The sequence below is a fragment of the Macrotis lagotis genome, chromosome 6 (genome assembly GCF_037893015.1).
Source record: "Macrotis lagotis isolate mMagLag1 chromosome 6, bilby.v1.9.chrom.fasta, whole genome shotgun sequence".
Classification (NCBI taxonomy): domain Eukaryota; kingdom Metazoa; phylum Chordata; class Mammalia; order Peramelemorphia; family Peramelidae; genus Macrotis; species Macrotis lagotis.
In genome coordinates, this window is record NC_133663.1 from 93,633,807 (window position 1) to 93,655,938 (window position 22,132).

The 22,132-nt window shown below is 34.5% G+C and overlaps 1 protein-coding gene across 3 annotated transcripts in view; it reads left to right on the forward strand.

The window, feature by feature from the left end:
* The window catches only part of ENOX1 (ecto-NOX disulfide-thiol exchanger 1), a 310,832-nt gene that overhangs the window by 134,420 nt on the left and 154,280 nt on the right, over positions 1-22,132 (forward strand). For all 3 annotated transcript variants that reach the window (XM_074191720.1, XM_074191718.1, XM_074191717.1), the window contains exon 7: positions 8,682-8,894. In XM_074191720.1, the coding sequence (XP_074047821.1) occupies positions 8,682-8,894 (213 nt within the window). The remainder of the gene's footprint in view (positions 1-8,681; positions 8,895-22,132) is intronic.

Sequence of the window (22,132 nt, forward strand, 5' to 3'; positions counted from 1 at the left end):
GTTGCATTGTCATGCCTATTAGAGACTCTATACTTATGCCAGGAAGTCAAATGGACAAAAGGCACTTAATGGTCATCTATTATGTACACAGTGCTGAAAAAGTAAATGAAAAAGTTCTCATCCTCAAAGAGTCTAGTGGGAAAGTCAAGACATGGAACATTGGGCAGGCCATTGTTGTTGTTGGCTTTCATAATTGAAGCAGACCATGACCTCAGATGAATGATGGCATGAAGCGCACATTATGTTGATTATAGTGAGGGGAATGTTGTGCAAAGACATCCTTTCACTGCCTTTCCCATATAAAATTGCTAAAAAGGTTTGTGGTTTATATAGAGTAAGACTATTCTCTACTCTATACCCATACTATACCCATTCTGTATTATGAAGAACAGGATTTATGAAATATCTAAGGATTACAAAACATTACATATATTCTCTCATAGAATAGAATTTTGATTATTTTGAAATACAGGTATCATTTTTTCTAAGTTTACAGAGTTCACCAATATAATAAAAATGATGAGAATAGCAACACCATTTATATATCATCTCCTATGCTCCAGGCTCTATACTAAGCATTTTACAAATATCTCATTTGATCCTCAGAACAATCTTGGGGGGCAGCTAGGTGGCACAATGGATAGAGCACCAGCCCTGGAGTCAAGAAATCTGGTTCAAATCTGACCTCAGACACTTAATTACCTAGTTGTGTGACTTTGGGCAAGTTATTTAACCTCATTGCCTGGAAAAAAGCTAAAAAAAAAGACAATCATGGGAGGTATATGTCCAATTTCACATGTTCAAGGTCACATAGCTAATAATGTTTGAAAGTACATTTGAATTTATATCTTCATGATTACAGACTGAGTGTGCTATCCACTGCCTCTTTTAGAAGGAGATAACATCTGGGACTTGAGCTAAGTATTCAAAGACTATTGGATTTTGTTAGGAAAAGAGAAGGAAAGGTATTCTAGGAAGAGGGATAATACAACCAAAGTCAAGGGGAAGAGGCAGTAATAAATTAGTGTTGTATATTCCAGGGGCTGAGGTGACTAACCCAATGAAAATGGAGAATATTAGTAAACATTGGAAAAATAACATTTTATGGGTATAGCTTGAAGGCATTCTCTAATATTTTATCTTAGACCCTCTGATTCTTCTTTCTCTGGGTCTTGGAGATCTCATCTAAATCTCTATAGTTTCAACTATGACCACTCTATGGATCATCTCCATTTCTTCTTCCAGGTTACAACTCTCATCTGAGTTTCAGTCCCACATTTTCAATTTCCTGCTTGATATTTCCACACAAATGACTTGCTGATCATCACAAAGTCAACATTTTCCACTATTCACCAATATACATAGAGTAAAATTCATTATTTTTCGTTCTAAACCAATTTCTAAACCTCCATATTTAATTGAACAAAATTCTTACCTTTCTTACTTGAAACTTGAATTTCACGTTTAAAGACTCCCCCATTCTTTAAAAGGTAGTATGTTAACAGAGTTAACAGAGCACTGGACTTGGATTAAAAAAGACTTGGGTTAAAATTCTAAGCCAGATACTTGGTTGTTATATGATTCTGGACTTAGTCATATAACCTCTTTGTTCCTAAATTTTCTTATCAGCAGAATGTTCAATAATTCCCCAATCATCCTTTAAATTTTCCCTCTATCATAGAAGATGTTAACATGAGGTCTTAGATTCCAGGGGATTCATGAACTTGGCTAGGAAAAAAAAAATCACATTTTTATTTTCATCAGCATCTAACTGAAATTTAGCATTTTTCACAATTATTAATGAAGGCAACAAATTATTTCTCTGAGAAGGGATCCAAGATTGATAAAAATATACATGACATACAAAAAAGCTAATAATCTCTGTTTTGTAATTTCACTAATTTCCATGCTATTTTTTCCTTTCCAATAAGTTTAAGATTTTATTTATTCATGCATAGGCTATTGTAATGGTTTCCTAAATATTCTCAGTCTCTTCATTCTCTTTCTCATGTTATCAGTAGTGATAGACAAGTTCCTATAAAACAATGCTTTCATCATGACCCTCCTATGTTCAGATCTATACATACTATTCAGAATTCACAATAATTGACTCTAGGGAATATTGACTTCATATTGACTCTAGGGAAAAGTCAGGGCTCTATAATTTGACATTCAAAGTCCTTTCCAATTTGGTAACAAATCTATCCATCCATACATATATTCAACTGCTCTTCTATATGAAATCTTCATTATATACAAATCAATCTACTCACTATCCCTAACACCAATATATTGACTACTTCCATACCTTCCCTGATACTTTTTTCTTCCCCCTTTTGAGAAGAGATGCCATAATAGAAATGCTATTTAAGGAAGATGTACCTAGCAATAATGTGCTTGATAGGATGGTGGGGGGCAGGGACAGGAAAGGGGGAGTGATGAGAAGATAAGAGACTGGAGGCTGGAAAGGCCAACTATAAGGCTGTTATAGTGAGGGCCAGTACTAAATTACATTAAGCTTAATTAGAGAGAAAAATGACACCTACTTTTTTTTGAGAATTTAGTACAAGAATGAACTGATTAGAATTTTTAAAGTACTCTCAAGCCTAAGGTTGTACCTTAAGCTTGTTCAGAGAATATATTTGCAGATTTTATGAGTGTATTTTTGATGGGAGTCTTATGAGCAATATTAGTTTCTTTCTAAATGAAAATCTTTAATAAGGCTATGATACTGATCGTATTTAAATTAGTTTATATTCTTCTCTGCTTTCTCAATTATCTTTCTACGAAATAAAAAATTACATTTACAATTGGGTATTGAAATCGTCCTCTCCTGATGTGTTCACATAACCATACAGATAGTTACTGGGCTTTTTTTCTTAATTAATATAAATTAAAACTACCCCCATGTCCCAACAAAAGTTAACTGATGTTACTCGTCATGCCTTAACTAATGCAAGTCCAATTTAATTGGAATGTCAGTATATCGAAGTTCCATTTGTCAGTTAAATGCTCTAACAGTAAAATAACATATTTGTGAATCCCATGATAGCAAGAAACAGTCAAAATAACTGTAAACAGTTGAAAAAAGAGATGAACAACATTATTTTCATGTATTGTAGGGTCTATAACAAAATGCTAATGATTTTCTTTATGTATTTATGAAAGAGGGAAGAGTTATAGCTAAAGAGGAAAAAAGTATTTAGAGAAAACCATTCTTAAAGGATTTCTTATAAACATTTGGTCTATCTTTGCTATTTATTCAGAGATCCACTCTCATAACATCTGTTGGTAAGGTGAGAGATAAGAGTATATGAGGGAGGGGTGGCTAGGTGGTGTAGTGGATAAAGCACCAGCCCTGGAGTCAGGAGTACCTGGGTCCAAATCTGGTCTCAGACATTTAATAATTACCTAGCTGTGTGGCCTTGGGCAAGCCACTTAACCCTGTCTGCCTTGCAAAACCCTTAAAAAAAGTGTATATGAGGGAGACAAAATTTATTCTGAATATAACTGTTGCAGTGGGCCTCTCACCAATATAATGTTAAATTATGATTCCCTTCATGGGCTGAACAGAATGTGAAGTTATATGATGGATTTTTTTTCTCATAAGAGCTGCTTTGGTTCATGGAATGAGCCAGAAACCACTACATCTGAGTTCACGAGGGTTGAACTTAAACTGATTTTCTAAAGTTAACCAAATTATGTGAGCTGCCAAATGACACTACTTTCTTGAGCTACTGTAATAAGATTTTAAGAAAACTTGTCTGATTGATTTCCAGATTCTAGAATGGCCAGTTCTAGGTCATCATTTGGTTAAAGCATGAGGTTAAAACCTAGATCTAGTTCTAGATTCTTGGGTTCCTACCCAAACTCACTAGATCAATTTACATAGAAGAAATTTCATTTTCATAACCAGGTTGCACCCCTAAAAATCAATCCTTCCTACTAAAAGAAATGTCATATCATATCTCCTCTGACATGTATCTGTCATGTCACCAAATTTTGAATGCAACATGTCAGCTTTGCTACTAAAATTTTAATAAGCAATTTTCTTCTTAAGAGAAAGTCAACTTATCTATACTGACCCAAATGCAGAAAGATAGTAGTGTAGATATAACTAAATACATGTCATAGATAAATATATATTCTTATGGGATACCTTTTTACATCAGCATTTTTCAAATAAGTTTTGTTTTTATTTCTCTTTCTATCCCACTAACTCCTCTAAAATTTAAAAAAAATGGAAAACAAATCCTTCAAGATATAGCACATAATCTGACAAAATAAAATTCCACTTCAGCCATGTCTAAAAATGTATCTCTCTCTATTTTGAGTTCATTATGTTTTTAGTATGGAGTGAATTGCATATTTCATCTCTATTCTTTTTGGATTCATGGTTTATCATTTGTTGCACTGATTATAGTCCTAAAGTATTTTAAAGTTTTTCTACATAATTTTGTTTTCCTTGTATAAATTGTTCTAGTATGACTTACTTAACTTTGCATCAATTCATAAAGCTCTTCCTTGCTTCCTCTGAAATTATTCAATTCAGAAATTCTTAGACCACTATAATTTCCCATTATATTTGTATGCTACAATGAGTTAAGTTATTTTCCAACAAGAAGCAACTTCATTTAGGATTTTCATGAAATAGCCAAGATGAATATCTTTGTTCATATAGATCCTTTTTGAAAATTAGTTTCTTGTCTTTGGGGCCTTAAGGGCTAAGTTATAATGTGGTTGGTTCAAAGAGTATCAAAGAGTATAACTTTCTGGTCATAGGTCCAAATTACTTTCCAGTATTGCCAGATCAATTTACAGTTCCATCAGCAGTGTACTACTGCACTTGTTTTCCCACAAGATTGGTCATTTTCCTCTTTTGCTATCTCTAATAGTCTAATAGATCTATGGTGGGACCTTAAGTTAATTTAATTTGCATGTCTGTATTAATGATATAGAATATTATTTTCATGATTGTTAATAGCTCAGGTTTTTACCTATTAAAAATATTTTATTCCTTTGATAATTTCATCTATTAAGTATGATTCTTAGGCTCATACATTTGGCTCAGTTGTTAATTTTGAGGGTATGAAACCCTTATCGAAGATAAAGGTTGTAGTTGTGGCATATGATTATGATGGAATACTATGTGCTATAAGAATGATGAACAGGATGATTTCAGAGAAAACTGAAAAAACTGAACTGATGAAGAGTGAATTGAGCAGAACCAAGAGAACATGGTACACAGTAGCAATAATATACAATGGTTGAATATGTATGACTCAGTTATTCTCAGCAATACATGATTCAAGATAATTCTAAAGGGTTCATGAAAAAAGAAATGCTGTCCACATTAAGAGACAGACCTGATGGATTCTGAATGAAGACTGAGGATTACTGCTTTTTACTTTATTTTGTGGACTATTTTACTTTTTGTCTGTGTTTTATTTCACAAGACAGCTAATATGGAAGTATACTTTGCATGATTGTACGTGTATAACCTATATCAAAATGTTTACCATCTAAGGGAGAGAGAAAAGAAGGGAAAGAGAATTTGGAATGTAAAATTTTTTAAATGAATGCTAAAAAAGTTTTTACATGAAATTGGAAAAACTAAAGTATTATTTTTGATAAGACATACAACAAAGATTTTCTAATTATCTCTTTCTCTTTATTTTTATTGCATTAGATTTGTGCAAAAATTACAATTTTGTATTTTCAAAATTATTTTATCTTGTGTAAACTTCTTTTGACTAATAGTCAAAAATTCTTTTTCTATTTTTGAACCAAAAGCTAATTTCTTCCTTGCTCCTCTAATTTCTTTGTGATGTGATGTTTCTATATCCAAGTCATATATCTATTTGTATATAATCTTTTCCAGTGATCAACTTCTCTCTCTCTCTTCCCCTCTCCATCTCCCCCTCCTGGTTCTTCTTCTACTCCCCCTCTCTTCCTTCCCCCTCCCTTCCCCCCACCTCTGTCATTCTCACTCATTCTTAGCATTACCAAATATTTTAATGATCTGATGCTGATAGACCCCCCCTTTTCTTCCCACTTTTTTTTTTATTATTTTAGCCCTTTGAGATTCTTAACCGTTTGTCCCTCCATATGAATTTTGTTAGCTCTATAAAATTTTTTTAGTTCTATAAAAATACTATTTTGGGAATTTGGTTCAGCATTGAATAAGTACATTAATTTAGATAATATTGTCACTTTTATTTATATTGGCTTAGCCTACCCATGAGAAATGAAAGTTTCTCCAATTGTTTGGTTCTATCTTTTATTTCTACAAAAAAACATTTTTTACATTCATATAGTCCCTGAGTGAATCTTGTTAGACATACTCCCAATTATTTTATAGTTCTGTCATAATTCTGAAAGGAATTTACCATTCTTTCTTGTTTCTGGGTTTTGTTGGTTATAGATAGGAATTCTATTTTATCATCCACTGATCTTTAGGGGGGAATCTTGGATTCTTCAAACTCCTTGCTTGCAGAGCAAATATGGGCAGATTCTACTAAAACTATAAAGACCTTGAATATGAATCTAGTATCTGATCATGTGTCTATTATTTACAGGTTAGCTATAGCTAAGTTCATATGGGTTTATTACCCTATTGACGAAGGAGTGATGAACTCTTCCACATCTGACTCTTAAGTCATAGGGAGAATAGAGTCTTCATTAATGGAAGATAATCTCTTTTGCTAAAATTCTGAATTTTGATGATATATTCTGAAAATGGTATGCAAATAATTATTAATGTAAATTATATTAATTATTTAATGAGAAAATACTGTACATAATTGAAGCATCCTCCCCTACCTATTTAAATAAATCATCAATGCCAAAGTATAGGGTAATGTAAAAAGACAATGATATTACCTCATTTATCACAATTTCTGAGGAAGTTTTACAAATGTATAGTAGTCCCCTCAAAGATTAAAGTCCAGAATGAGAAATCCAAATGAGCCAAGAAACTAGGGTACCATGATGGGTTAGGGCATCCCTTCTGTAGTGTCATTATCTCAAGCCCTTCCTGCTTTTTTCCCCTTTCATTGTTAGGAGCCCGTGATTAGACCTCCAGTTATAATCATTGACAATACCATTTAAATTATTTTTGTTAATTTTGTTAATTTTATATTTTATTTTCACCCAGTTACATGTAAAAATAATATTTAACATTAGTTTTTAAAACTTTTGAGTTTCAAATTCCAATTTAGCTTTTAGAAAGTGATATTTAATTAGAAAGGAGGCAACTGGATGATGATAATGATGTTTATCCTTCATTTTTGAAGACCATGACATCATGGAGGTAATGCCAAGACAGGCAAGTGATTTGGATTTAAGTGAGGGGGTGCTGGGGTTAAGTCACCTCACTTTCTCCTCTGGAACCATCTGGAACCAACGGTCAAATATGAATCAGAACAACTGGAGAAATATCCTGTAATGAGAATTCATAAATGAAAATGATCAGAGGACTGCAAATAATACAAAATCTCAATCACAGAATCACATTCTTCCAAGGTACCCAAGGGACTCATTCAGCCCAATAGAAGACCTCTTAAGAGGAAATAGAAGACTGCCTGTTTCACTTCTAAATAACTCAAATTGTTTGAAAGTTTCTCTTTTCAGTTTCTACCAATTGCTTTTGAGTTTGTTTTCCAGGAAACAATCCTTCAAAGGATCAAAAACTTGAATTGATCTCAAATCTTAAGTGACTATTTTTGGAGTCTGACTAGTCAACTGGTTTGAAAATCACCTAAATATACCAATCCAAATATTATTCATTTCAGTAGAATGTAGAGTTTCCCAAAGGAAAACTAAAGCTAATATTGTGAGCGTTTCTCTCTTCATATAATCTATAATGTGAACAATACGTTGTAAAGGTTACTAGTACCCTCCACCCTATACTACTCTGTAATATGTGTATGTATTTCTTGTAGAAGTTATGCATATATTGAATATTTTATGTAACCTAGTACATATAGGTGTGAATATATATGTATAGAAATGTATGTCCTTCCCCCCTCTCTCTCTCTCTCTCTATATATATATATATATATATACACACCTGTATATATTCACACATCTAATATCTTTATGTGTATCTTATACATTTTATGTAATCTAGTGTGTGTGTAAACAAATATATATACATATAGAGACAATGTTTATATATATATGTGTGTGTGTGTGTGTGTGTATTGTATATCATCATAGATAATATATATATCTTGAAAATTTTATATAATTGAGTACAGACCTGTCCAAATATGTATGCATATGCCTATATATAGGCAACATTTATACACAGGTACATGTTTTTATATGTATGTATATATGTATATTCACACATAAATACAAATATTATCTCATCCAAAAGAATGTAAGTTTCTTAAGGATAAAGACTATTTCAATTTTAATTTTGTATCTCTAACATCTTGAGCAGTGGATTACACATTGTAGATACTTAATAAATTATTGATTGATTGGTAATAAAATACGCCATTCAGGCCACTGTCTGCTTTGTGGATAATTTCACACAAGTGGAAAAGAATGAGACAGAAAGTAAAATATGGTGGTGGAGGATGTTTATCCTTAGATAAAATAATTTGACAACTCTAATAATATATCTGGGTAATACATCTCTAAGCTATATTCTATGGGGTTTCCCTTTCCAGATGACAGCAAGTTTTCTGAAGCCATTACAGTGCTACTCACGTGGATTGAACGAGGGGAAGTAAATAGGCGCTCTGCCAACCAATTCTACTCCATGGTCCAATCAGCCAATAGTCATGTCCGCCGCCTGATGAATGAAAAGGCCAACCATGAGCAAGAGATGGAGCAAGCGAAGGAGAACTTCAAAGATGCCTTAACTGGAATTCTCACTCAATGTAAGTAGCCATTTTGGGGGTCATCTTTTGTTGTGTTTTTGCTTTCCTTTGTTGGTGTGGTTTTTTTGGTTTTTGTTGTTGTTGTTGTTTCTTTTGGGGGTAAGTAGCTATAACAACTTCCCATTCTACTCCATACTCAGTGGCAAACTTCATAACCTATTTCATACTCTAAGGCAACTTGGAGGAACATGGACCATCCCCTAAGAGCTTGTTTCTCAAGGTGAGCAACATTTCCATAGCCTTCCATCAGTCGTGCAGCATCTAGCCTCCATATCAGGAGTGGCCAAATGCACCCGATGCCTTGACTCAGCACATACTGCACATTACCTGCCGTGTACTCATCCATGTTTAAATATAGATTTGTAGGTCACACTAATGCTGACAGAATAGAAAGTACATAGACTAAATTGTCCTTGGGCCATGCTTGGGGGAAAAATTGCAGGTAGGGCTACTTTTCCTCCTTCTTGGGTCATAACACTCTTTAGGTCCTGGACTTAAAGTCCCAGAAATTTGATACTCGAGAATAATATTGGCAATATAGAGCTAGTCTATTTTTTTATCTCATTTTATTTTATTCTGCCTTTGCTCTTTTAGAATGGAAAGCAAATGGTTTGATGATTTTTTTCCCATGTCCAGATATGTAATTAATGAAGGAATATAAAATGGGGCTTCCTTACAGAAAATTGTCAGAGAAATTATCCAGGGCTCTATTCAAAAAAGGATATGTAAATGTGTGTGTGTATATGTGTGTGTGTCTGTATGTGTGCACATGTGAATTTTTTTAAGTGCACTATAAGCTGTCCTTGTAGTTAATGTCAAAATGTTATAATGCTTCCCAGCTGCCGATGTTCTTTTGATTTGTAAAGCCCATTTAATGGTGCTGTAACAATACTCTTGTAAATTCCAGACCAGGCAAGATGGTGATGCATGATTTAGGTATTAACTCTTTAAAAAGCTGTATTTTTCCCCAAAATTACAAAACCAACAGAAAGTGTAATATGATGGATAAAGGGATTATATTGTCTATATCTGGCTTAATAGGTCTGGCTTGTTGATTGATTATGCCAGACTCTGAAGGAGACACAAAGTTAGATGATTCACAGTTTCTAGCCACATCAGGTCTTATAAGACAATAAATGGTTGTTTAGTAATTTCAGTCATATCTATCTCTTCATGACTGCCATTTTGGGGGCTGGGGTTCTTGGTAAACATAGAGGAATTATGTGCCATGTCATTCTACAACTTATTTTACAAATGAGGAAACTGAGGCAACCATGATTAAATGGCTTTCCCAGGGTTACATGACTAGTAAATATCTGAAATTGAATTTATATTCAGGTCTTCCTGGGCTATACCCACCACCTCACTGGGTAATAAGATACCACTTCAGATGGCTCTAATGTTCTCTAACATGAGATAAGTGTTGGAATGTAGTTTGAGATAAGGGATTGAAACCAGATGAAGAATGGTCTTGAATTCCAGGATAGGGAATTTGTACCTTATGTTAAAATTAGAATCTGGCTCCATGAATAAAGGATAAAGATAAAAAAGTAGAGCATACTTTCCTAAATCACTCTGGCAACAATCTAGAAGTATTTCCCAGTGTACTTTCAGCTTGGAATGAGTAAAAATTCAACTTTGCTACTGATATTAAAGATAAGCCAGGCAGTGAATAATTAGGAATCATGGAGGTTTGGTTTGTCTGGTCTATTTTCTGGTTAACCACATGTCAAAACAAAAGAACTTAAAATGATGAATATGTTCTTTTGGTTGGAAGAGCATCAGTGATAACTATAGTTTGAGAACATGAAATTGCCAATTGTAGGAGGACTCCTGGTCAAGTAGAAACAGTAAAGTATAGGAGAGTCATGTCTCTGTAGTCAGAAGGACTGCATTCCAATTCCACCATATACATGTGTGTGTATGTATATATAATAATAATTGTGTGATTTTAGGCTCAAAACCTAATTTCTTCCTTTTAAGCTTCTACATCTGTTTTTAGTTTATGTTTGAAAGGAGGCTGAAGTAGATGACCTCCACAGTCTCTTTCATCTCTGACTTTTTAATCATTATATACGTGGAATCAGAAATATTCACATTTATATTCCACTCCTACTGTATGGCTCTAAGGACTTCACTAAAGCTGAGCCTCAGTTTCTCCATTTGTAAGATGGACATAATAATAGCACCACTCACTGCATTGTTGTGAGGATTCAATTGGGATAATCTTTGTTTAAAAAAAGCCATTTAATCCTTAAAGTGTTAGATAAATGTGAATTATTGTTATTATTAACAGTTTTTTGCCTCAGAGGGAAGGTGATGGTGAAGATCAGAGGAGAGAATCTCTGTAAAATATTTTGCAACTATAAAAGTGCTAAATTATTATTAGTCAGAAAATTCATATTGGTCAATCCCCAGCTGTGAAAGATGTGACAACCTGCTAATTTCCCATTCATCTACTACTATGTGGTGTTCTTTTCTAGCCTTCTAACTTGATTCTGAATTCCCACCTGCCACTGAATCACTAACTTGCTAACTTCAGCAGTGACTGTAGCTGTCCCAGATGAAACTTGAAGGCTATAATTTGGCAGGATAGCCAACATGTTGGCAAGCATTCTAGAAGCCTTGGGCAGGACCTAGAGCCTTCACACTCTTAAAGTGACTTTGAAATAGATGTTTTGCCTTAAAAGTTATAGGGAGGTTCTGGCTTTGTGCCACAGTTACCAGTCCTTTCCTTGTTTATTATCACTGATAGGCTCATTCTTCTTTACCATTGATAAATGAATTTAATAAGTTGAGATGAACTCAACACAGGAATTCCATCATAATGACCAGTAAAATATGTTGCTTAACCATACATGCATACATATAGGGTGATGATATTCTTTGTATTTGAATCAGCATAATTTCTAATCCTGGATTTCTTTTAAGGAAGAGTTAGATTTCAGTTTCTCTAGACACTGGCAGCTTATGTCATGGTGTCCATATACTCAGCTATGTATGTGGCCTGGTAGTGACATCACAAGGATGCAGAGCAGGAAAGGAAAAGCCCAAGAATCACTAATGAGATTATGGAAGTAACATATAGTGGGTCATTAATTTAGAATTGTAACGGACATCAAATTTCCCTACTCCAACTCTTCATTTTATAGATGAAGAAACCAATATTCAATGCCAATAAGTTCATGAGGTAGCAAATCTCAGAGTCAGGATTTGAATCCAGATTCTCTTACTTCAAAGTGCATGCTCTCTACACCATGATACCCTGGGGTAAGTCCAGAACTACAGAATGAGGCAGATAGCAACATTAACAACTGCCATGGTATTTTCATAATCTTAACAGTGACAGTTCTTTATGGTGAACCCACTTGGTACATTTTCCAAAAGCTTCTTGTTAGTCAACTGAGCATCAGTAACATCCATGCTTATTAACATTAATATTCCTGGCAAACACCACATGAATCACATTTTGGGTTTTTCATTTGGGAATAAGCCTGGGATTGTTAAACATGAAAATTATATGAGGAAGGCATCTCAGCTCTCTGTCTCCTAGGTGACTGGAAATAATCCAGCCACTCTAGAATGCCTCCCTGAATGCAACTTCCCAATAAATATCCTGATTTTGCAATATCAATATGCTTCTCTGTAGACATCCTTACTAGCTGAAGCAAAAAAGAACTGAGAACTCTCTGGGAAGTATTTCAAGACAATTCTAGAACAGGGACATTAATATGCTGGTTTTGTGAACTTTGTACCGAAGAGCATAAATGAGGTTCATAAGCAAGAGTTTTATGCTCAATAAGAGTTCTGATGAAAGGAGGCCACTTGAGAAGTTTTGAAGTCCATCACATTTATCTGTCATCAGAATTTCTAGTACCCACAGCAAATGTGAAAACACATCATCTCTTGATAAAACAATTTGCTTCCATGAATCTGCTTTATTGAAAGGAATGAGGGCATCTATAACTTGATATGCAATCCCAGTTTTATGTGTATTTAAAGATCAATTAGAATTTATTTAGTTATTGATCTCAGAGACCTTCTAATTCATTCTTCCTCATCATTTAAAGATGAATAAACTAGTGAAATGATTTTTCCTGGGTCATTCGGGTAGTAACTGGCAGATCCTGCATGAGAAACCAGGCTGTCCACTCCAGAGGCATTCTGCTAACCCTCTATATTACCTCCATTTCTACCTACACAAATATTTTTTTACAGATAGACTAACCACAAGGTGAGACATTACCATAGATAATTTGCAAATCATTGTGGCTTCCTTCTCCAAAACACTGAATCAGCCTGATGGTAACCAATTCTTCAAACAATTTTTAAAGGTACAGATTTCCTTTTAAAGCTCTGGTCCTCCACTCTCAGATGGAGCCAGACAATACACTCCCTCAAAGAAGTATTGCCTAACAAATAAATTACAGAGCAGTTGAGACTTTCCACATATTATTTTACTTTCAAATTAGAACTGATAAAGATTCAGCCTTTGGTACTAAACTCAATGTCCTTGCCAAACAGTGCTTCCTGTTCTTGTTCCGTCTTCTTCCATCTCTCTGTCCTGGCTTATATTACCTTATAGATCTAAAATGGCCATTGAGCATAGGACCTTAGAAGTTATCCAGTTCAAATCCCCTCATTTTTTAGATGAGGAAACAGAGGCCCAAAGAAATAAAATGACATTCGGTAAGTGACAGAGCTAGCTAGGACTGAACAAACATCCTATGGCTGTTTTCCACAATGCTACTGCACCATGACACCCTAAGATACGTTCTATCTCTCTGCCTGCTGAAGTCTATGCATTCCTTCAAAACTTAACTGAGATAATTCCTTGCTTCCATGTAGAGGTAAAATCTAACCTCTTTGAATTCCTTACACTATTTTGTACTTCTCTTTTGTATTTATTATATCCTAACTTACTAGCTTTTTAAGCACGAATTTTATTATCCTTAATGTATGATTAATATCGACAATAATAATGACAAATATATCACTTTAAGATTTGCAAAGCACACCTGAGTGTGTATTTTTCATGCAAACATATATGTATAAGTATATATTATATGTGAATATATCTACATACAAATTGTTTTGTATGCATACACTCTTGTGTATTCACATAGACTCTGGATATATATGTTGTATATACATATGAATCTAGTACATGTAGGCATATATAAATTGTATGCATTTATGTATACTTGAACTTATATACATGTGTACATATATGTATGTCTGTATGAGATTTGTTTAACTCAACCCTATGAGTTATATGCTGTTATCTCTACTGTACAAATGAGAAAAACTGAGACTGAATGAGATTAATTGAAACATGCCTAGAATCAAACAACTGGTGAGTGTCTGAGACAGAATTTGAACTCAGTTCTTGATATCCACCAATGTTTAGATCAAATGACACCTTGAGGCTCCATGCTTTGTCTTTACATTGCCAACACTTCATCCAGTGACTTCCATATGAAAGATGCTTCATCAGCATATATTGATTTGATTCAATTTAAAATTTTCTTCTCATCCAGTGTTAAATAAATTAGGGACTTACTCCCTCTTAGTTCTTGGTTACTCCTTCATTTTTTATTACAGATGCATTGTCATTAAAGCTGATAGAGCAGAATAAGATGCTGGTATTTAAAGAAAATGTGTATCTTCCTTCCCTTTCCGACTGGCCAGCTAAATCCTTTTTGGTGGAAATAAATACAGGTGCAGTGGACTCTTCAACACAGATGAATTATCTCATCATTATGTCATTTTATGATATGGGGTTGTCAGTTTTATGGCATAAAACACACTATGTTTTACATCTCAAAGACTTTCATGTTGTGGTATTATCTGCTTTATATATAGATATACTTTCCAGGAATCCCCCACAGGCTTTCCAAATCTCGGTTTTGTTTTGAGTATTGCCTGTCATTTCATAGCTCAGATAGGAATTGTTTCTAAAGTTCTGGAAGCATGTGCTACTGCATTGAATTATTAATGTGCACATCTTGTTGCAACTCTCAGAGACCTATGAAAATTTAAACAATCCATGATATTCCCACTCTGGTTCTTTTCCAACATGTTTCATGGTATGAGAAAAGAGAATCAGGGGAGCTGAGGTACTGAAAAGCATTTTAGGAAAGGAGAAGAATGGAAATTAGAAGAATGTTGCACTCTGTTTATATTTTATAAAAATAACATAGTTGTATTCAACAATTACTAAAAATTAGGAGTTTATTTCCCTTGTAATTAGCCATTATTTGCCCCTTTTGCAGCTTCTATGTACTGTGTGATTCTATTTGGGACTAAGCAAACAATTTTGAATACTCTCCTGCTTGGGCTGTCTACATATAATTCAAGATAACTAAGATCACCTCCTTGAATTTTATCTTCTGCAAGCTAAATATCACCAGTTATATAATTTGATCTCTAAGCATCATGGAGTCCAGTACTCCAATTTTCCTAAGTAACTCTGCTCTAAATGTTCTCCATCTTATGAGATTACTTTCAAGAATGTTACAGTTAGAATGAAACATGGCATTTCAGCCGAAAGATAAATTATCAGCTAAATAAATTAATTAAAAGATTTGTACTAATTTGTTAAGATCATTTTCCAGTTATCTTTTTTGGTTATTTTATCATACTACTGACCCATGTTGAGAATTCAGTCAAATAAAAACTCTATCCTTCCCCATCTTGAATTTATTAATTTTTTGAACCTAAATGTAGACTTTACATTATATCTTATCTTATCAGGTATAGTTTACTATGATGTTTTTGGATTCTGATGATGTCATCCATTATGTTAGTTATCTCTCCCAATTTCTTTCTTGACAATTTCAAAATTTAATAAACATGTCTCTGAACTCTTTATTCAAAGTGAAGAAAAAAAATTTTAAATAGCAACTAATATACTCGTAAATTAATAAATGTTATTATTGTTTAATATGATGCTACTCTTGAATTTTACATGCAGTTTAATTTACTTTTTCATGCCCTTCAATTCATATCATAACTTAGGAGGACTTGTTTGCTCCATTTCTGTGTGGGCATCATCCTACTTGCACAGTGTTTTGTGGTGGCTAGGCCATGCATCTAGGTGGCACAGTGAATAGTGAACTCAAATTGGAATCAGGAGGACTCATCTTCATGAGTTCAGATCTGGCCTTCATGAGTTCACTTACTAGTGGGTAACCCTGAACAAGTCATTTAAACCTGTTTTCTCAGTTCCTCCTCTATAAAAATGAACTGGAGAATGGAAATAGCAAAACAGAGTATTTTTGCCAATTACATGCAGTTTAATTTACTTTTTCATGCCCTTCAATTCATATCATAACTTAGGAGGACTTGTTTGCTCCATTTCTGTGTGGGCATCATCCTACTTGCACAGTGTTTTGTGGTGGCTAGGCCATGCATCTAGGTGGCACAGTGAATAGTGAACTCAAATTGGAATCAGGAGGACTCATCTTCATGAGTTCAGATCTGGCCTTCATGAGTTCACTTACTAGTGGGTAACCCTGAACAAGTCATTTAAACCTGTTTTCTCAGTTCCTCCTCTATAAAAATGAACTGGAGAATGGAAATAGCAAAACAGAGTATTTTTGCCAAGAAAACTCCAAATGTGGTCATAAAGAGTTAGACACAACTGAAAAAATGACTAAACAGCAATAATCTGTTTATGTGTTAAGACTGAATTAGTGTAAGTATGATTTGTGAACCCATAGAATCCCTAAACAAGCTGAAATACAGTGCAGTAAGGTCATAATCCTGCATCCAACTTTAAATGTACAAAAAGTTGAATATCAGCCATGTTGAGGACTTTGGGCATTTGAGAACACTAAAACAAGGTCTCCTTATAACTCCAACAGTGGAGACTAGTGAGCATCCTATACAACATTAGGAGAAATCAGTGGATAAAAAGTTTAATGATATCTTAGAGATCATCTGAAAAAAAGGATAGAATACTTGTTGTATTCCAAGTATTTGGAGATATTCACCCTTTTGGTACTATCAACATAAGAGGTGCCATAGTAAGTTAGATAGAGCTCTAGATATAAAATCAAGAAGGCTTGGGTTGGAATCTGATCTCAGATATTTACTAGTTTTCTAATCATGGCCAAATTACTCAGTTTCTCAGAACTTTCATTTCCTCATATATAAAACTTGGAGACTTCTTACCTAGCAAAAAGATTGTGAAGAAAGTATTTTATATACCTTACAGAACTATATAAATGTGTTTTTATTGTTTCAGTGATAATTATTATCATAGTATACAGATGGTTTATGACGTAGATATGACTCTGAATTCTATGCAGCTATACTACTGTGTCTGTTTTCAAAGGGGTTAGACTCACTAATTGCCACATACATCACTGAACTGGTTCCTTGTTATTGAACTGTTTGCCCTTGAAAAGACATGGAAGGAAAAAAATGAAAAATGGATCTGAGCCCTGCCATACCTTTCAGTTTCTGCCATGGTGATTCTAGATTATACTAGAAAAAAGGACCAAGGGGGCTAAAATTCATACAATTTTTTTGGCCATCTATAAAAATCAACTTAAATTTTAATACTCTCAATATAAGATGCTGGCCCAATGGCCAATGAATAGTTATGTTATTGGAAAAATTGAATTTTATCAATTTTTACATACTACAAAGAAACCAAAAGAAAATAACTCAATAGAAGGATGCCTCATGGCATCTCCTTTTGTGGATTTTTTTCTTGTTTATCTAAGGTCAATAAGAAACTTCATTTCATGAGACATTTTGTCATTTTTAATTATTATGAGAAATATTTGCAAAAAGACCAACATGAAAATCATAAATTATGTATTTAGAGCCAAAAGGAACCTTTAAATTTACCTGAAACAACTCCCTTATGGATGAAAAAAACCTAGAAACATGAAGATTAAGTTGATATTCCCTTAGTTACATGGGTAGCAAATAGCATGATTAAGGTGTGAACCAGTGTCCTTCAAATCCATCACTTTCTGCTGACCAAATAACCATTTGCAAATATTGTAGAGGATGAAGAAGAGAAATCCTATAAGATCTACCAAGTTAAATGAACATATTCATTGATACTCAGATTTAATGCAAAGATGGGAACAAGTGAAAATGGTGAAAATATTTTGGAAAATATTTCAGGAATAGAGAATGAGAGAAATCAAAGAGTTGTATACTATATATTAGTGTCATGACTTTGAATGATGAATACTTTCTTTGAAAAATGAATGAAAGGATATTTTATGCATTGAACACCACCAGCATCCAAAAAAATGAAATAATTTTACAAGCAATTAATGACTTGCTACTGATTGTGTAGGAGTAATTTCGGAATCATCTGTCCATGTACAGATAGATCACTGACTTGTAGGAACAAAGAACAAAATTGGTATAAAACTAGAAGATATAGTATGTAATTAAATACTCCAAACTAAATTGTTTAAGCAAGTTATTGGCACTGAAAATACATGTTGGAAAGGATATCAACAATGGTCATCATAATTTCATACAAAATTTGAGTGATGCAAATCAATTGTTATGAGACCAAAATAGACTAAAAGCTACCTTAGTTTTTAAAATATATTTTATTTTTCCCAAATTACATGTAAAAACAATTTTTAAACTTTTTTAAACTTTGAATTTCAAATCCTAAACTTCCCCCCCTTCCTTCAATGGTAAACAATCAGATATAGGTTATGCATGTGAAATCTTGTAACACTTTTTACTATATTATGCCATTATATTAAGCTCCTTCCTGTGCCTATGCTCGAATGTTCTTATAAATGAGAAAGTTCATGAGTTATCAGTATCTTCTTCCCATGCAGGAATACAAACAGTTCAACTTCATTAAGTATCTCATAATTAGTCTTTCTTGCTACCTCCTCTATGGTTCACCAGAGTCCTGTACTTGAAGATCATACTTTCTGTTCAGCTCTGGCTGTTTCAATAGGGAAGTATGAAAGCCCCGTTTCATTGAAAGTCCATCTTTTCCCCCTGAAAGAGTATGCTCAGTTTTGCTGGGTAGTTGATTGTCGGTTGTAAACCAAGATCTTTTGCCTTCCCAAATATCTTATTCTAATCCCTACACATCCTTAATGTAGCTGGCAGATCCTGTGTAATCCTGACTAAGGAGCCAGGGCAGCTGAATTGTTTGTTTCTGAAAGCTTTCAGTATTTTCTCTTTGACTTTTGAGTTTTGGAATTTGATTATAATATTCCTGGAAGTTTTTCTTTTGGTATCTCATTCAGGAGGTAACCAGTGAATTCCCTCACCTTCTGTGTTACCCCCTGATTCCAGGATCTCAGGGAAATTTTGCTGCATTATTTCTTGAAAAATGAAATCTAGTCTCTTTTCCTGGTCATGACTTTCAGGTATCCCAGTAACATTTTAATAATTTCTTCTGGATCTGTTTTTAAGATAAGTTGTTTTTTTTCCAATGAAATATTTCACATTTTCTTCTAATTTTTTACTTTTTTTGGAAGAGTTTTATTTCTTCCTGATTTCTCTCAAAGTCATCAGCTTCCTTTAGTTCCATTCTGCATTTGAAGGAGTTATTTTCTTCAGAGAGCTTTTTAAATCTCCCTTTCCAGCTGATCAATTCTACTTTTTTAAAGCATTCTTCTTATTTGCCTTTTGTTTTGCTTTTTTCCATTTGACCTAAACTGGGGTGTTTTGGGGTTTTTTTAGGTTTTTGCAAGGGAAATGGGATTAAGTGGCCTGTCCAAGGTCCCACAGCTAGGTCATTATTAAGTGTCTGAGGCTGATTTTGAACACAGGTGCGCCTGACTCCAGGGTCAGTGCTCTATCCATTGCACCACCTAACGGCCCCCCCCAAACTGGTTTTTAACATATTATTTTCTTCAGTATTTTTTGTATTTCTTTTTACCAAGCTTCTGATTTGGTTTTCATGATTTTTCTGTATTTCTCCTCCCAGTTTTTCCTCCACTTCCCTTAATTGTCTTTCAAAGTCTTTTTTGAGCTCATCCATAGTCTGAGCTCCTTTTCTTTTTATTTTGGAGGTTTTTTAGATGCAGAAACTTCAATTTTGTCATCATCTAAGTATGTGTTTTGATTTTCCATGGGACCAAAGTAATTTTCTGTGATCAGATTCTTCTTTTTCTGTTGTTTCCTCATTTCCTCAGCCCAAGACTAATTTACAGCACTTCCAAGGTTGTTTTTTTTTGGGGGGGCACCCCACTGGGACCTTTATTCCTCCAAGGTCTTATGCTCTCTTGCCTGTGCTTTGATATGTACACTCCCCTTGCCCTGGAGCTGTGAGGAGGGTCCCTACTATCTTAGTATGGAAGACCAAACTGCAACCTGGATCTGAGTGTGGACAAACAGCAGAGTCCTGCTCCAGGGAGAGCAGAGAGACGTCTGCAATCTCTGACCCCCTTTCCAATCTGTGGGCTGTGCTCTGGAGGTGCAAGCTGGTTTCCCACAATTCCCACTGTAGGTTTTCACCACAGGACTGCTCTGAGGCCAGCACTCCTCACTCCACACTCATTCTGGTACAGCAGAGTTCTCTCACTGCCCCTTCAAGCTGTTCCTGGTGATCCCTGGACTGGGCTGGGCTGCACTGAGCTGCAGCCAGGGCTTTTTTCCAACCCCCCCCCCCCCCCAGTCCTGGAGAAACATATCTTTCCCATGGAACTTCTAAGTTATCTTGGACTGGGAAAATTTATCACTCAGTCTTTTTGTGGGTTCTGCTCCTCTAAATTTTGGCTAGAGTCATAATTTGATGGCTTTTGAAATTTTTTGGGGGGGGAGGAGTTTCTGGGAAATGGCTGCCTTCATGTCTTGGCTCTGCCCCTGTAAATACATATTTTTGATAAACATATTTACAGATTAGTTATTTTCAATATGAGGAATTAGGATTAAGGGAAAGAAATATATAAGGAATAATGTTTATAGTGTTCATCAGATTCAGAAGGGTTGGTATTTTTTGTCTGTGTTTTGTTTTATTTTGTTTTGTTTTTCTTCCTCTGGATGGGTATAACATTGTCCATAGCCAGTCTAGTACAGTTATCCTAGCTCTCTGAACTGCTGAGAAGAGCTACTTCCATCACGGTTATTCATCTCACAATGTTGTTTTTAATGTGTACATTGTTTTCTTGGTTCTACTCCCTTCGTTCAGTACCAGATTCCGTAAGAGCTGCTGTAAATATTTTTATCCACACAGGTCTTTTCCCTCCTGCCCCGCACCCTTTGTTTTGATGTCTTTGGAAATAAGATATTATAGTGATATTGATGGATCAAGGGTTGCTCACAGTTAAGTAGCCCTTTGAGCACAATTCCAAATTGTTTTCCAAATGACTGAATTAGTTCACAATTCCACCAACAGAACTAGTTTTCTCACATCCCTCCTTTTTTTGTCATATTAGCCAAACTGATAGGTGTAAAGTGGTACCTCAGACCACTTTAATTAGCAAAGTCTAGTTACTTCTATGATGGCAAGATATAATAACCAAGGGCAACACCTGCTTAGAATGTAAACTAATTTGTAAAATCTTTCAAGTAAGGATGTTGGGAGTTTATTAGCAGAAATACCTCATAAAACAGTGAAAAAATTAGAAGGAAAAACCAGTTTAAAGAAAACATGGCAAGAGATGCCACAAAGCAAAGTCAAGAAAGAAACTGGAAGGAGGCCAATAAACATATAAGATGCAAAAGATCTACAAAGATTATTTATAATTAACTTTTCTCATCAGTAAGTTCCATGGAGTCACACTTAACACAACCATCATAAATGTCCTGAAGAGGAAGTCGAAATAACACTGAAATAAAGATGGAAAAGGCAATTGGATGACTAAACCATCTTTTATACCTTTAAAACCAAGTATTTTTAGAGTGGGTAGATTTCTTGTGAGCAATTTTGTTTGACCAGTCTCTGATCATTATCATTCAGTGCTAAAGAAAATAGGAAACTATCAGTCATGGACAAGACCCAGCACAGATTCCAAGTCAAGACAGAATTTGCTCCTAGATAATGAGTATCTTCTAGATTTCTAGGAATAGGGAAGGATAAAAGGTCATGATTTCTATGGTCTCTGGTGTCAGGAAGAGTCATACATGACTGAACAATCACAGATTCTTCTATTTGAAGTTGACATTGTCCTGATTACATCAAAACTCAGAATACTACAGACCTCTAAAAGAGATCCTTAATCACTGAAGAGAATTTGACTTATCTACAATTAAAAAAAGAAATGAAAGAAAAATGCCCATTATCA